Source organism: Chelonia mydas, chromosome 10, assembly GCF_015237465.2.
Source record: "Chelonia mydas isolate rCheMyd1 chromosome 10, rCheMyd1.pri.v2, whole genome shotgun sequence".
Taxonomy (NCBI): Eukaryota; Metazoa; Chordata; order Testudines; family Cheloniidae; genus Chelonia; species Chelonia mydas.
This window is the reverse complement of record NC_051250.2, coordinates 59,284,669-59,299,341: the sequence shown is the minus strand read 5'-3', so window position 1 is coordinate 59,299,341 and position 14,673 is coordinate 59,284,669. Positions and strand designations below refer to the sequence as shown.

Sequence of the window (14,673 nt, the reverse complement as noted above, 5' to 3'; positions counted from 1 at the left end):
AAGGGAGCAGCACAGTAGTCCAAAAGACAAACAGTACATTTACATTTTTAATATAAAACAGCTCTTGCTCTAAAAGGTTAAATATGCTTTATAGAGAAGAGTGCAATGGGAAAAGTTATGTTACTGTCCTACTGTAAACTGGAAGAAAAGAGACAATTTTTTTTTTTTAACATATTAGCATAACTTTGCCTCTCTCATCAGATCAAAATGGCCTTATTTCCCTCAAGAGGCTAAGAAAAAACAGTTAAAATAGAATGTAATATGTAAGTGGAATAACTCAGTTGAAGTATTAAAAATCCAAGCAAAATGCATCATCAATAAGAAGGGTCTTAAGCAGGGGAAGAAAGTGATTACAACACCTCTGAAAAAGCTTTATTGTGGGGCTAAAAGATCAAGATCCACACCCAAGGGACAACTACAGCAAAGCTCAGTCACTTGGCAAGCTACAGCGAAATGGTAAAAACCCCTAAAAAGCTGGTAGAGTCATATGTACTAGGAGAGAACTCACAGAAGAGTTATCAAATATACCTGTCCCTCCCCATGAAGGGGTTTAAGAAACAATGAGGGGGAGGGAGTGTTGTTTAAAAGTTATTGCAATTTTATTGGTAACCAGTGTTAAAAATGGATGCGGGGGGGAGGGATTTTTTTACTACAGATGCTCAGGCCAGTAAGCAAGCATGCTGTTGCATTCAACAGTTGCTCCAAGCAGCAATGCTTAATCTTAATCCAGAACTATTTTCTAAAGGAATCCCCCACACATTAAAGCTGTAAAAGGTACAGTGAAATCTGTGCTAATGTCACTTGCCCCAACAGCCAATAAAATCTGTCCCCATGAGACATCCCATCACATTCATCTTAGGGTTAAAAGGTAACAATGATACTAATTCCTTTGGTGTCCTTAAAAACTATATTTTAATTCAGGAAACATTACATAAAAACCAACCTGGGTCCATACTGAAGTGAATTATCATAATGAAAGTAGTATCTGTAGATGTATTTATCCAAATCCTCAAACATCCCTTCATGGTCACTTTGATACTCCTTCATGTCCTCAAGATAATCCTTAACATCACTAACAAAGTCCGTGAACAGCATCTGGTCATGTATAAAGATCCCATTATGGAAAAACTTACTGATGAAATTCTCTAGTTCTCTCCAGTGATGGAAACTATCTACTTCTTGCTGCAAATATTTTTGCATTAACTGATTAAATTCTTCAGCCCTAATAGGGTCCAGTACTTTGTTAAACAGGCTAATAAATTCCTGATGAGCGCATTCAAAAATACCAGAGCAGCCTTTTAGGACAGAGTGACGTTTTCTGTTACATTCTGGGTTATTGATGCATTTCTGTGAATTACTATCTTTTTCAAATGTAAAGTGAGTTGATCTCTGTTTTCTTCCTTCTCTGAATTCTTTTTTCATGCTAGGCCCTCTATGGTGTGTATGCTTAGAAGGATTCTCATGAGTATTATATTCCCGAAAAACAGTTTTACCTTTTTTGTTTGCCTCATATCTTTTATCACCAGACTTCTTCTTTTCATCAAAGATGTTTTTAGTTGTGTCTTTGAAGTGTCTGAATGTGGACTTCACAGAATCAGAGAATTTTTTCAGGTTTTCTTTCACTGCTTCTTTAGCCTGTTTAATCTTTTCTTTATGGTGTCTTACAAACTCCTTTGTGGAATTCTTCATGGCATCAAAAGTTTCTTTAACTGAGCCAAAAAATGATTCTTTGGACTTCTTTTTGGTCTTACTTGTTCCTTTACCATCTTTCTCTTGTCCTTTTTTATTAGTTTCCTGTTTTTCGGTTTGGTCCTTCACTTCAACATACAGTTTTTCCCACAAATCAGAGCGTTGTTGTTCAAAGTTTAGCTTCTTTTCCAGCTCTGTTAGTCTTCCCCGCAAAGTTTCTATTTCTTCGTTCTCTCTTAATGTATTGTCTGTGTCTGTGTTGTCAGGTGTCCGATGAGAACTTAACTGCTCCAGTTCTTCTCTTAGAACTTCAGTTATATGACGTTCTTTGTCTAGTTCTCTCCTCAACATATGTGCTTCTGCAAAAAGTGTCTCCTTTTGCTTAAGAAAGTTGTGTATTTTCTGCTTTTCCTCTTCCAAATGTACCTTAAGTTTTTTATTTTCCATGACAACTGACTCTGTACTAATACCTTTATCTTCTAAGTTTCTAATTTGTTCTCTCAGCTTCCTTAACTCTTCCTGCAGCAAGTCCAAAGCTTTTTCTTCCCTCTCCAGAGATTCCCTTAAGTGCTGGTTTTCTGCAGCAAGACTTATTTTCTGAGATTCAAATGATTTCTTTTCTACCTCAGTAGAGATCAGACATGTTGCAAGGTCTTGTTTTAGTGACTAAACAAACAAAAAGCAAACAAGCAAATTTATTAATCTTAGAATTCATACAATTTAAGTTTGAAAAAGGTAAAAGATTAAGAATTCATAGCATCATCCAACTAGTCACAAAGCATGAGTGTGATTGGAGCAGTACACTGAATAACAGTCCTAAAACACTTAGTATACTGGAATGACTATTGGTCCGTCAAGTCTGGTATCCTGATTCTAGGAATGGCCTATGCTTAAGGCTAAGATTTTGTCGTGGTTATTTTTAGTAAAAGTCACGGACAGGCCACGGGCAATAAACAAAAATTCACAGAAGCCTGTGACCTTCCCTGATTTTTTACTAAAAATAACTTGACAAAATGGGGACGGAGGGGGATCCTGCTCCCACCGCTGCTGCGGCTCCGGGGTCTCCGCCACTGCCCACAGCTGCTGCGAGCTGCAGGGTCCCCAACTGACAGCTCCAGCCCCGCCGCCCTGGGGCTGATGCGGAAAATGTCACGGAGGTATCTGGACCTTCCATGACCTCCATGACATAATATTAGCCTTAAGAGCTTGATGCTTCAGAGGAAGGCGAAAACATCCACAATCTGTTTCAGGAAACCCAGACACCTATATCTAACCATGCAATGCTCCATCTGGTATTGGGGTGCAAATTCTTCCTAACAACTGCAAGAATAAGCTCATATACTAAAGCATAATGTTGTGTTAGCTTTATCTTTGGATGCGTAGTTAAGTTAAACATGATTTAAAAGATGATGTTTCATTTTGGCAATACTTCCGGGGCCTGATTTTCAGGAAATACAGAGTTCTAGATATTAAAAATGGAGGTTACTTGCCTTATAGTAACTAGAGTACTTCAAGATGTGCGATCCCTATGGGTTTTCATTGTGGGTGCATACAGTAGAACCTCAGAGTTATCAACACCTCAGGAATGGAGGTTGTTCATAACTCTGAAATGTTCGTAACTCTGAACAAAATGTTATGGTTGTTCTTTCAAAAATTTACAACTGAACATTGACTTAATACAGCTTTGAAATTTTACTATGCAGAAGAAAAATGCTCTTTTACCTTTATTTTTTAGTAGTTTATGTTCAACACAGTACTGTACTGTATTTACTTTTTATTTTTTGTATGTGCTGCTGCCTGATTGTGTACTTCCAGTTACATATGAGGTGTGTGGTTGACTGATCAGTTCATAACTCTGAGGTTCTACTGTATGTTCTCCATGTGCCTGAGACCAGAAGATTTTTCAGTAGTGGTGTTTGGCAGCACCCACGTCCTATGCCACTGAGAACATAAGGGGAAGCTTGGGTGACTCCCAAGCAGTACTCACTGTGGAGGGGAAGTTGCAAGGAAGAATGGTACACCACAGATTCTAGGATTGGTGAACCAAAGGAGGTGTAATGCCTAGTAAAGGTGTGAATGGAGTCCCAAGTAGCCACTCAATGGATTTCTGAGAGGGGAACTCCCTGCAGGGAAACCACTGAGGCAGCTTGTGTTCTGGCTGAGTGGATCCTGACACTAAGGGGAAGGGCCACCATAAGCTCATAGCAGATGAGATTAAACCCCAAATCCATTTCAAGAGTCTTTGCAAGGAAATCGCTTCTCTTTTCATTCTTTCAGAGATGGATACAAATAGCCTCAGGGACTTTCTAAAAAGCTTTGTCCTTTGTAAATAGAAACTTAATGCTCTCCAGCTATCCAAAGAGTGTACCCTCTGATGCTTCCTAGGGGGCTCACAGGGCCTTTGATGACAGGACTGAGAGGCAGGATAGCGTTTGCAAAAGAGCATCTTAGAATTTTTCCTCTGGGTTGCCAGGGTATATATCACAAAGGAGCAGAGAGTTGGAAATTCAGGGCTCCACTCTTAAGCAGTTCTGATGAAATACTGTCAGTCTCAGGCACATGGAGTGCATATGTACCCATGGTGAATACCCATAAGGACCATCACTCAAAGAATAACCAATATCTTGAAGTCAACTTCAACCAATAGGCAGACATTACAGATCATAGAGGTTAATGTGCTCACAAGAAGAACAACCACTTAAGCAGATTGCTGAATTCTGCAACAGCTTCCATGTCTGGATGGTTTTAAAATGTAAGCCCATGCAAAACACACTGCAGTGCTCTGTCAGGGTGACAAAGGGATAAATAACTTCAAGGTCTACATCCAAAAAATTGCTCACAATTTTATGGCTGTGTGATAATGAAAAAAAAATCAGCCTAACTGTTGCTGCTACCTGTTCTTCTAACAGAGGTAGAGAGTCTAACCAGATCCCCAGGATGTAAATGCAGTTGGCAAATGGCTCAAAGGGGCCAATATTATTCCAACCACATCTTCTGGTTACTTTCTTCATCCACCTGGTCAAGAGATGCTACAGTAGGGAACAAGTAAATCAAACCCTGCTCTCCCCTTACCCAAAACAGGGTGAGGAATTAAAAATGGTACTGTATGATCCCATGTTTGTTGTGTCTCACTGATTCCATTTCAGGTTTGCTCAGTCTACAACTAAATGTAGGGCTGTTAACTTTACAAAAAAACGTATCCCAACTGGGCTCTTAGAGCCCACATTATTTCTATTCCATGCATCATCACCTGTAATCAATAGACTGCTAACTGAATTCTGCCCTCAGTGACTCCTATGTTACTTCAAAAAGCTATTTTACTCTTAAAATTTGATCAAATTATGAAGTTTTTGGCAACAGGTTAAAAAAAAAAAACTTTTTTCACTATATAATTTATAATAATGTTAGGTAAGAATTTAAGAGAATTTAATGAAGAAAAATATGTATTATACATATGTACTGTTGAGACATAAATTAAAAGGCAAATAAAGCTCCAATAAAAAATATAGCTGAGTTACCTGTAGAAAAGAAAAGGAGGACCTGTGGCACCTTAGAGACTAACAAATTTATTTGATCATAAGCTTTCGTGAGCTACAGCTCACTTCATCGGACGCATGTAGTGGAAAATACAGTGGGAAGATTTTCTATACAGAGAACATGAAACAATGGGTGTTACCATACACACGGTAACAAAAGTGATCAGGTAAGGTGAGCTATTACCAGCAGGAGGGTGGGGGTGGGGGGAACCTTTTGTAGTGATAATCAAGGTGGGCCATTTCCAGCAGTTGACAAGAACGTCTGAGGAACAGTGGGGGGGGGGGGGGGGGGAGAACAGTTTTACTTTGTGTAATGACCCATCCACTCCCAGTCTTTATTCAAGCCTAAGTTAATTGCATCCAGTTTGCAAATTAATTCCAATTCAGCAGTCTCTCGTTGTAGTCTGTTTTGGTAGATGTGCAGGTGAACGAGCCTCCAATAATGTGGCTGATGTGATTGGGCCCTATGACGGTGTCCCCTGAATAGATATGTGGACACAGTTGGCAACAGGCTTTGTTGCAAGGATAGGTTCCTGGGTTAGTGTTTTTGTTGTGTGGTGTGTGGTTGCTGGTGAGTATTTGCTTCAGGTTGGGGGGCTATCTGTAAGCAAGGACTGGCCTGCCTCCCAAGATCTGTGAGAGTGATGGGTCATCCTTCACGATAGGTTGTAGATCCTTGATGATGCGTTTGAAAGGTTTTAGTTGAAGGCTGAAGATGATGGCGTAGTTTCTTTTGGTAAACCTCAGTGGGATCAGAGGGTAATGGCTTGTAGAAAGTGGTGTTGGACAGCTGCCTAGCAGCCTCTTGTTCATATTAGAGACACCACTGACTATCAAGCGTTCTTACAACTACAATACCCACCTGCTGAAGTGAAGAAACAGATTGATAGAGCCAGAAGAGTACCCAGAAGTTACCTACTACAGGACAGGCCCAACAAAGAAAATAACAGAACGCCACTAGCCATCACCTTCAGCACCCAACTAAAACCTCTCCAGTGCATCATCAAGGATCTACAACCTATCCTGAAGGAAGACCCATCACTCTCACAGATCTTGGGAGACAGGCCAGTCCCTGCTTACAGACAGCCCCCCAACCTGAAGCAAAGACTCACCAGCAACCACATACCACACAACAAAAACACTAACCCAGGAACCTATCCTTTGCCCGTTGCCAACTGTGTCCACATATCTATTCAGGGGACACCATCATTGGGCCTAATCACATCAGCCACACTATCAGAGGCTCGTTCACCTGCACATCTACCAATGTGATATATGCCACCATGTGCCAGCAATGCCCCTCTGCCATGTACATTGGCCAAACCGGACAGTCTCTACGTAAAAGAATAAAAGGACACAAATCAGACGTCAAGAATTATAACATTCAAAAACCAGTTGGAGAACACTTCAATCTCTTTGGTCACTTGATTACAGACCTAAAAATGGCAATTCTTCAACAAAAAAAACTTCAAAAACAGACTCCAACGGGAGATTCTGAATTGGAATTAATTTGCAAACTGGACACAATTAACTTAGGCTTGAATAAAGACTGGGAGTGGATGGGTCATTACACAAAGCAAAACTATCCCCTCCACCGCACTCCCCACTGTTCCTCAGACGTTCTTGTCAACTGCTGGAAATGGCCCACCTTGATTATCACTACAAAAGGTTCCCCCCACCCCCACCCTCCTGCTGGTAATAGCTCACCTTACCAGATCACTCTTGTTACAGTGTTTATGGTAACACCCATTGTTTCATGTTCTCTGTGTACAGAAAATCTCCATCGGATGCATGTAGTGGAAAATACCGTGGGAAGTGAGCTGTAGCTCACAAAAGCTTATGCTCAAATACATTTGTTAGTCTCTAAAGTGCCACAAGTACTCCTTTTCTTTTTGCGGATACAGACTAACACGGCTGCTATTCTGAAGCCTGTAGAAAAGAGTAGATTCCATTGTTTCTTAGGGATAAAGCATTCTCTCAACATATAAAAATAACAGATTCAACACTAATGTAAAGTACACACCTCTCATGAGGAGATAATATTCCCCAATGATTTGTAATGAAAAGATCACACCTACCCCTACCTTATAGTCTGCTTTAACTCCTTGCTCTCGTTGGCACTGGTAAAGGTCATCTTTCATACCATTTAGTTCATCTTCATGTGTCTTTTCTACCAATTGTTGACGTTTTTGGATCTGTATTGTACCTACAAAGGCAAAACTTTCATCTGTTAGTTTGACTCTCAGTAGTTAGAGATGGAAATGACCTATCAGATGATGTATTTAGTTTCCTGGCAAATAAAGGAACATTCTGATATTGTATTTCACTGTATGGTACACTTGTTGTGTTCTGTTTAGTTTTATAATTGTATAGTCTTATAGTTGTTATATACCAATTCTGTTGTTTGCAGCAACAATTTCTAACACATCCGTACAAGCAACTTTGCTATACTTATGTGTTTGGATACAAGCAAACAATTTTTTTAATGCTAAACAGATGGAATGACGTTAACTAGAAAATACCTATATTTAAATATAATCAACGAGAAGCTATGCAGAAAATATTACATGTACATTTAGTGAGTGTTTTTAATAAAATGAAAAACAGCCACAATAAAAGAAATGAAACAAATCCATATTACAGATGTTTTGAAATTATAGCTTCACATTGTCAAGTAATACTATATTAATAATTACCTGGATATTTGCATGCTATTTTAACATTCATGCAAAACAAAAACCCCAAAAGTAAACCAAACACCCCCTACACACACAATTCTTAAACAGGTTATAAAGCAATCTGAATAGCTTCACACAGGCCCAATCTTGCAATCCTTACTTGCAAAAGCGAAGGCGACAGAATTGAGCACATGCTCATTAAATATCCATGTTCCCATCTTTCAAGTGTCTGACAGATGTTACTTTTTCCCCATGTTTTTCCAATATATGCCTTCACTGTACTAGCTACAAATTCACTATTAAGTAATAAAAGATTTTCTTTAGTAATTAGCATTCTCCTGCACTCCCTTTTACCTGAGTCTCAATGCACATACAAAATATAGAATTTGTGCATGTTGGCTTTGATGTTAGCTTAGTTAATAAATAAAAAGTCCAAAAGACAATATTAGGGGTTTTTTTGTTTTTGTTTTTAAATTTTCTGCATTGGATCCACTGTTCTGGAACAAAGTAACAAAGTATGCGATATTTCTGTCCAATCCAGTGGAATGCATGTAGAGTTCCTTTTTTGAAACAAAGCTCCTCCTTTCATGTTTTATTATTATTACAATTTAAAGAAATAAAGAACTATTGAGGTAATTATTGTGATATTTTAACCTCATTTAACATTCTCCCATGTCCTGATTTAAAGATAAGAGAATCCCATCTTAAACCGAGCATATACAGAATATTCCTCCTGTCCCAATATGAATTTATGAGTTCTATACAGAACAATTGCTTCATTCTAGGAGAAACTACAATTGCAGGAAAACTAGTTTCCCACTCTCTTGTGTTAGCTCCACTTCTCTAGAAATTATAATTCTGGCGGAGTAGATAGTAGTGACAACAAGCCACACAGAACAAGTAATAAAACAGTGAAGTAGCACAAAATCAGTCAACTTCAAACAGAGAAGTGACTATGTGGCTAGAAACAAAAGTGACCCTCTCAAACTACAATTAACCTGACATTAAAAGGATATTGTGAAGTGCTGCTCTCCAGTCCAAATGCTTAAGTCCTAGAGAATATAAAGAGAACATCACTTCCCAGAGAAAAGGAATTCCTTGCAAAAACCTTTTCAGAGTGAGAAAAACAGTAAACATTTCCCACTCTGTGGAGGCAGAAACACTGGAGGAGTGGTTTAGTTAAACTATGTGAGCATGAGGAGCTTTCACTTTTAAAAAATGGCCTCCTTTCTGCTGGATTAGAGAAAAATATCTCATTAATGACTTCTCTCTAAAGCAATGGATTCAATGAGGGAAAAGTAGAAACATTTGAAAATATGGTCTTTACTATATAAATAATAATAATAAAATAATAATTAATAATAATAGTCATTGCTTTTTATCCATACATCTCAAAATGCTTTATAAAAGGTAGGTAGATATCATAAGCCCCATCTTATGGCTGGAGAAACTGAAGAGCAGTATGAAGTGACTTGCCCAAGCTCTGAAAGCAGAAGGCTGGCCTAGACTGGAAAGGAACCCAGGTTTCCACTGGATCACACTGCCTCAACCATACCAACAGACACTGTACATTTGTTTTCCAGTTAAATAGCTGAAAAGGCCTGCAAGCTCTATGCAGGAGTATTTTATATGGCTGAGTCATATAATCCTGAACATAGTAGTAATTGTGAAGCCTTGATTACACAATTATATATATTTTTTAAATCAATCTGATTGCAAGCACAGGATCCTCCAAATGGCACTCACTATTTCTTACCTTCAGGTTTACCTGAGAACAAAAAAAAAAAATACATTCAAGGGTAAATTAATTTTGAAAGGTTTATGCTAAATGTTAAAATTTACTAATCTAAGTCAAATCTAATAAAAAAGATAATGTACATTCCCATTTTGAAACTGAATCAACAGATTATTTTAGTGCGGCATCATATTTTCATGACAGACTACAAATATCATACAATGAATATGAAATGAAAGTCCCCATTACTCTATTATTTATATTAATAGCACCCAAAAACCATGACCAAGATTGGGTCTCCATTGTGCTAGGCAGATATGGAAAGCTGTTGAGCTCTGCACTTAGCTATTTTGATAAGACAGGTAGTTACCATCTATTCTGGTGTTTCTCTACTGCTCAGGTTTGAAATCGGACAGAAAAGAATCAACCTTAGATACTGTACTAAGAAGCCAGAAAGAAGCTCCTGCACTGGATTCCATCAATACACTGAGAAATTGCATTGAGAGTTATGGTACATTTTCAAGTGCTACTTAATATTTTGCCCGCCAAACAAAATGTAAAAGGCGAGAGAGATTCTGAATTGTTCAATAAAAGTATATCTAGTTCTCTCATTCAGCAACTGAGGAATCACTGGATGAAGGCCAGAAATGTCTTCCAGTATCTTGCCAGCAACAATAAGGGTTACCACAAGACTAACAATAGAAAAGTAAAGGATTAAAAAGGTGAATAAGTCCAAAATATTACTACTACTAAGCAGGGATTCTAGTTTTCCGTTACAAAAACAAATCCTCTGATCCAAAAAAAAACAAAACATAAAAATCCAAGTTTTTCCATGATAAAAATGAAATGCTGAACTTTAGTTTCCCTAGCCACAATATATATAGGTATCAGTTGACCACAATGTTTTACTGATATATTTACAATTTTTAAGATGACAGCTGGAGCTCCGCCGCTTCCTGGGGCTGACAGACAGGGATCTCCTCATTCTCCTAATTTCTGATTATCCTATCTGGCCCCAGTCCCAATTAGATCAGATAACTGGAGTTCCACAGCATATAATTTTATTTTTTCACAAAATGTAAAAACTAAAGATTCTCTGTAAAAACGCAAATTCTGCCTTTTTCTGTGGCAAACGGAGTTCTCGGTTCCCTGCTAATAATTTAGTGAAGTAAATGTACACGGTGCTTTATGAACAGAGCCAGACATTTCCTTTCTGCAATATCAAACAAGATAAAAGCTAAAAGAAGAAAGAAGAACAGCTAATGTAAGTATAAGGTAGAGACTTCAAAGTTATATTACTATGATTTATAGTTAACTTAATGGTGCCATAAGCTTGTATCATATGAGTTAAGAAAGTATTGGACAAAACATTTAGAAATCAAAGTTACTTGTTAGTACAATCTGTACTTCTGAAGGAATAATAGAAAAAACACCCATTGTGACTAAGGAGCCTATGACATGAATAAATATGTTGAATGAAAAATCTGAATCACAATATACTGGTATGTCGAATGTACATTTTGTACACCACCTGTCAGTTATGTAATTCAACTCAAATTTCATGTACTTACCATAGAAGTGTCCAAATCCCATGCTGATTGCTATCACCAAAGCCAGTATAATGCATCTGTTCAGGCCACTACTGAATTGGCGTTTGTGTTGCTGTTCTTTGGGTGGTTCACTGTCCTGTTCATTAGGTGCCCCGCCATCAGATTCAGAGTTGGAGACTAGCCTCTTCTTTGCACGCCGTCTCCTTAATGTGGGACTGGATCGATTGCTTGTTTCATCACTACTTGATTCAGCATCACTAGGCTGAGGTGGAAAACCTGAAAAGTGAACACAACTCTGTAACAAAAGAATTATGAAACAGCTGCAGTTTTCTGAACTATATTGGAGTTAATTAAAAATTTATCTGCCATACCCACTAAAAGTATATTTTAGCACTTAGAACTGGAGAACACAGTACATCATTTACTGCACAAACTGTCATACAGAAAAAGCTCCTTTTTTATTTAGAATGCCATATTTGATTAAAATCCCCATTTTAGGGAAACAAGCAAAGGATCAAGACACCACTGTTATAAAAACAAGCTCTGTTTCATCTTACAGCCTGACAGTTCCCAAGCCTGAGAATTCCATTTATTAGAAAGTTTTACATTCCTAGGCCAACTGTACCTTTTAAAACAAAATAATGGAATATGATTATAAAAGTTAGAAAGTGAAAAATTTCATTTCCATTCCCATTGCACAGAATGTGAAACGTGAAAAAACCTGAACTGTCAAACTTCCCTCTCTCATATATAAAAACCGCTTAATGCAAAAGATGGAACAGAAGATGCTAGAACAGAGGTCTATCCAAAAAACCCCACATGCTAGTTGATATGGTTTTATTATATTCTCAAAAGCAATGCACGCACCCCTCTACACCCAAAGAACCACTTCATGGAAACACTTGCAGACATAGGAGTGGAACATTTAGTATATAAAAATATATGCAGATTACAAAGTACTTATTAATACAAATAGCTTTCTATACAGCAACTTTATTTAAATGTTTTCACTTACTTTGAATAGCTATCATACCTCCCTACCACAATCTTTTCACACTTCCCCAAAAAGCCACTTTTCAACCACTCCTGCATAGGAAAGGAGAAGGCTCAGCAAATGCGTCTGTGTTCTAAGGGCACATAAGGCATGGAGCCCCACAAAAATTGTTCTATCCAGCATCATGGAACCAAAACACTTGCTGCCAATCACGTTTTACCACCAAGATTTGAGGAGACAGGATTCTTAGTGAAAGAAATGTTATCAGAGGACAGCAACAGTTTAAGTCTTTGTGCATGTATACAGTACTAGATTTTATCGTTTGTTTACTACATATGCATAAGCATAAACATTTACTGCCTCTTGCCAGAATACCACTGACAATAAGATGCAAGTATCTCTGTGGTTCTTCTCCTAGTTAAACAAACAGGTAGTTGGCATTAAGGCCACAAACATAAAAGTCTAATTAAAATATCTTTGTGGGGCCAATATGAGTCAACATATAATTTCACAGCTGTAACAACCACACAATTAAGCAAAAACATGCAAATGTCACTGAATAGACAAGAATGCCAAAAGATAGCAATAACCAGACCAAGCATTATAATTTAAGTTTCCTCACTGAAAATAAAACCCAAATCCTAATTTTTCAGATATAAAGAGCAGGGCCATTCAGGCCCACCCTGAGACAGATTACCAAATAGTAATATCTGGAATATTAAGATATACTATTTTGGACTTCCATGGAAAAGTAGCGTGTTAGATTGTGAAAGAGAATTTTCCCCTCATTTGATAATACAATCCAGTTTATATCCCTGATTGTGCAATTTTTATATGCATGGGTAGGAAAAACAGGAATTTAAATTGAGTTGAACCATGTAGGCAGCTTATCCTGAAGTACAGACACTTTTAAATCAATTTAAATTTAACAAAGAAGGTCTTTTATAGAATGGATCATTTAAGTAGATATGCACTTCGACAACAGAGGAGGAGGAAAGCAAGCATTCAGAAATGGCTCAGTCAGGTGAGAAAAAGTATTTGAACTAGAATTCAGTGTGGAGCTCAGACACAAATGCATATGTTCTGCATGTACACACCTACAAAAGGAATATTTCACAAGATAATAAATGGCTAGAAAAATAATACTTAGTATTTTCAAGGTTGGTTCAGCTAGCAGAGGAAGCCTTCACATGTGGAAATTAAACTGTTCAGAGAAATAATGTATTCTTTGGCTATACCTACACAGCAACTAGACACCCACAGCTGGCCCATGCCAGATGACTTGGGCTCGCAGGGATCAGGCTGCAGTGTAGACTTCCCAGCTCTGGCTGGAGTCCAAGCTCTGGAACCCTCCCACCTCGCAGGGTCCTAGTGCTCAGATTCCAGCCCAAGCCTGGAAGTCTACATAGCACTGAAACAGCCCCACAGCCTGATCCCTGCGAGCCCAAATCAGCTAGCACAGGCCAGCCTCAGATGTCTAGTTTTTTGTGTAGACATACCCTTAACCAGCATGGGAAGTTCTCTGATACACTATAGAAAAAAGGTGCGAAAAAAAGACAATCAGAAAGAAAGGAGAAACAGCTATAAGACTTGAAGATATTTAAAGCACCAACAAAAGCACTTAATGGCAAATTTTCAATAGCACTACACTCAGATAAGAACGACACCTTCCTACAATAGCTAGGAGGATTCAGTATAATGCCATACTGCAAAATACCCACAGAAAGATAGTGGATATGAAAGATAAAGTGTAATCCTTAGAGGCAATCCTAAATATCATCTTCTGGTTATGATCATCAAGGCCAGATCTATATTAGAAACTTTTGACAGCACAGTAATGTCAATACTAATTTGATTTTTTGGTGACATTTCTGTACTGGCTAAAGCCCTTGTGTTTTTTACCAGCATACAAATGCTTTTGTGGCTATGCCTTATTTCACACAGGGAACCAGTATAAGCTATACTGACAAAAGTCCTTTTTTGCCAGTATAATCCGTGTCTAAATTAGGAGGGTTTGCTAATATACCAATACTGGCAAGCATCTTCTAATATATACTTGGCCTAAGTCCCTGCCTTGGGGAAGCCAGTTGTCCTGACTGATCATAGCATAAAACTCAACCAGAGTTTAGACAAGCAAATGAAGAGTTCACACTTGGATGCTATGTACTACCATTGGAGTAAAGAAAAAAGGTAAAATTTCTTCATGCCAACTGCTAAAATTACAAATGGCTTTCCAAACAATGCAAACATGCTCCACACACAATCAATTTAATGCACTGTACTGAAGACTTGGTTGAAATCATTTAAATTAAACATGGAAGAAAGTCTCTCTCTGACTATAGATACATTTGGACTCCAATAGCAGCCATCCAACTAACTGGTTAAGCAAATATATTAAAATACTGTTTTTAAAGTTTATTGATGCTCATTCCAAATTAAGGTACAGTCTATTTTTTGAAAAGCATATCAGTCAAATAGAGCCTAATAGTTT

The 14,673-nt window shown here is 38.0% G+C and overlaps 1 protein-coding gene across 16 annotated transcripts in view; it reads right to left on the bottom strand.

Moving 5' to 3' along the window:
* CCPG1 (cell cycle progression 1) overlaps positions 1–14,673 on the bottom strand; it is a 72,110-nt gene that overhangs the window by 17,972 nt on the left and 39,465 nt on the right. For 10 of the 16 annotated variants that reach the window (XM_037909935.1, XM_043523366.1, XM_043523358.1 and 7 more), the window contains 3 exons: positions 11,210–11,464; positions 7,310–7,431; positions 944–2,355 (listed from right to left, as the gene is read on the bottom strand). In XM_037909935.1, coding sequence (XP_037765863.1) covers positions 944–2,355; positions 7,310–7,431; positions 11,210–11,464 — 1,789 coding nt within the window. Of the gene's footprint in view, positions 1–943; positions 2,356–7,309; positions 7,432–9,659; positions 9,672–11,209; positions 11,465–14,673 lie in introns of all 16 variants that reach the window. The other 6 variants (XM_037909934.1, XM_037909936.1, XM_037909937.1 and 3 more) reach the window with 1 other exon arrangement.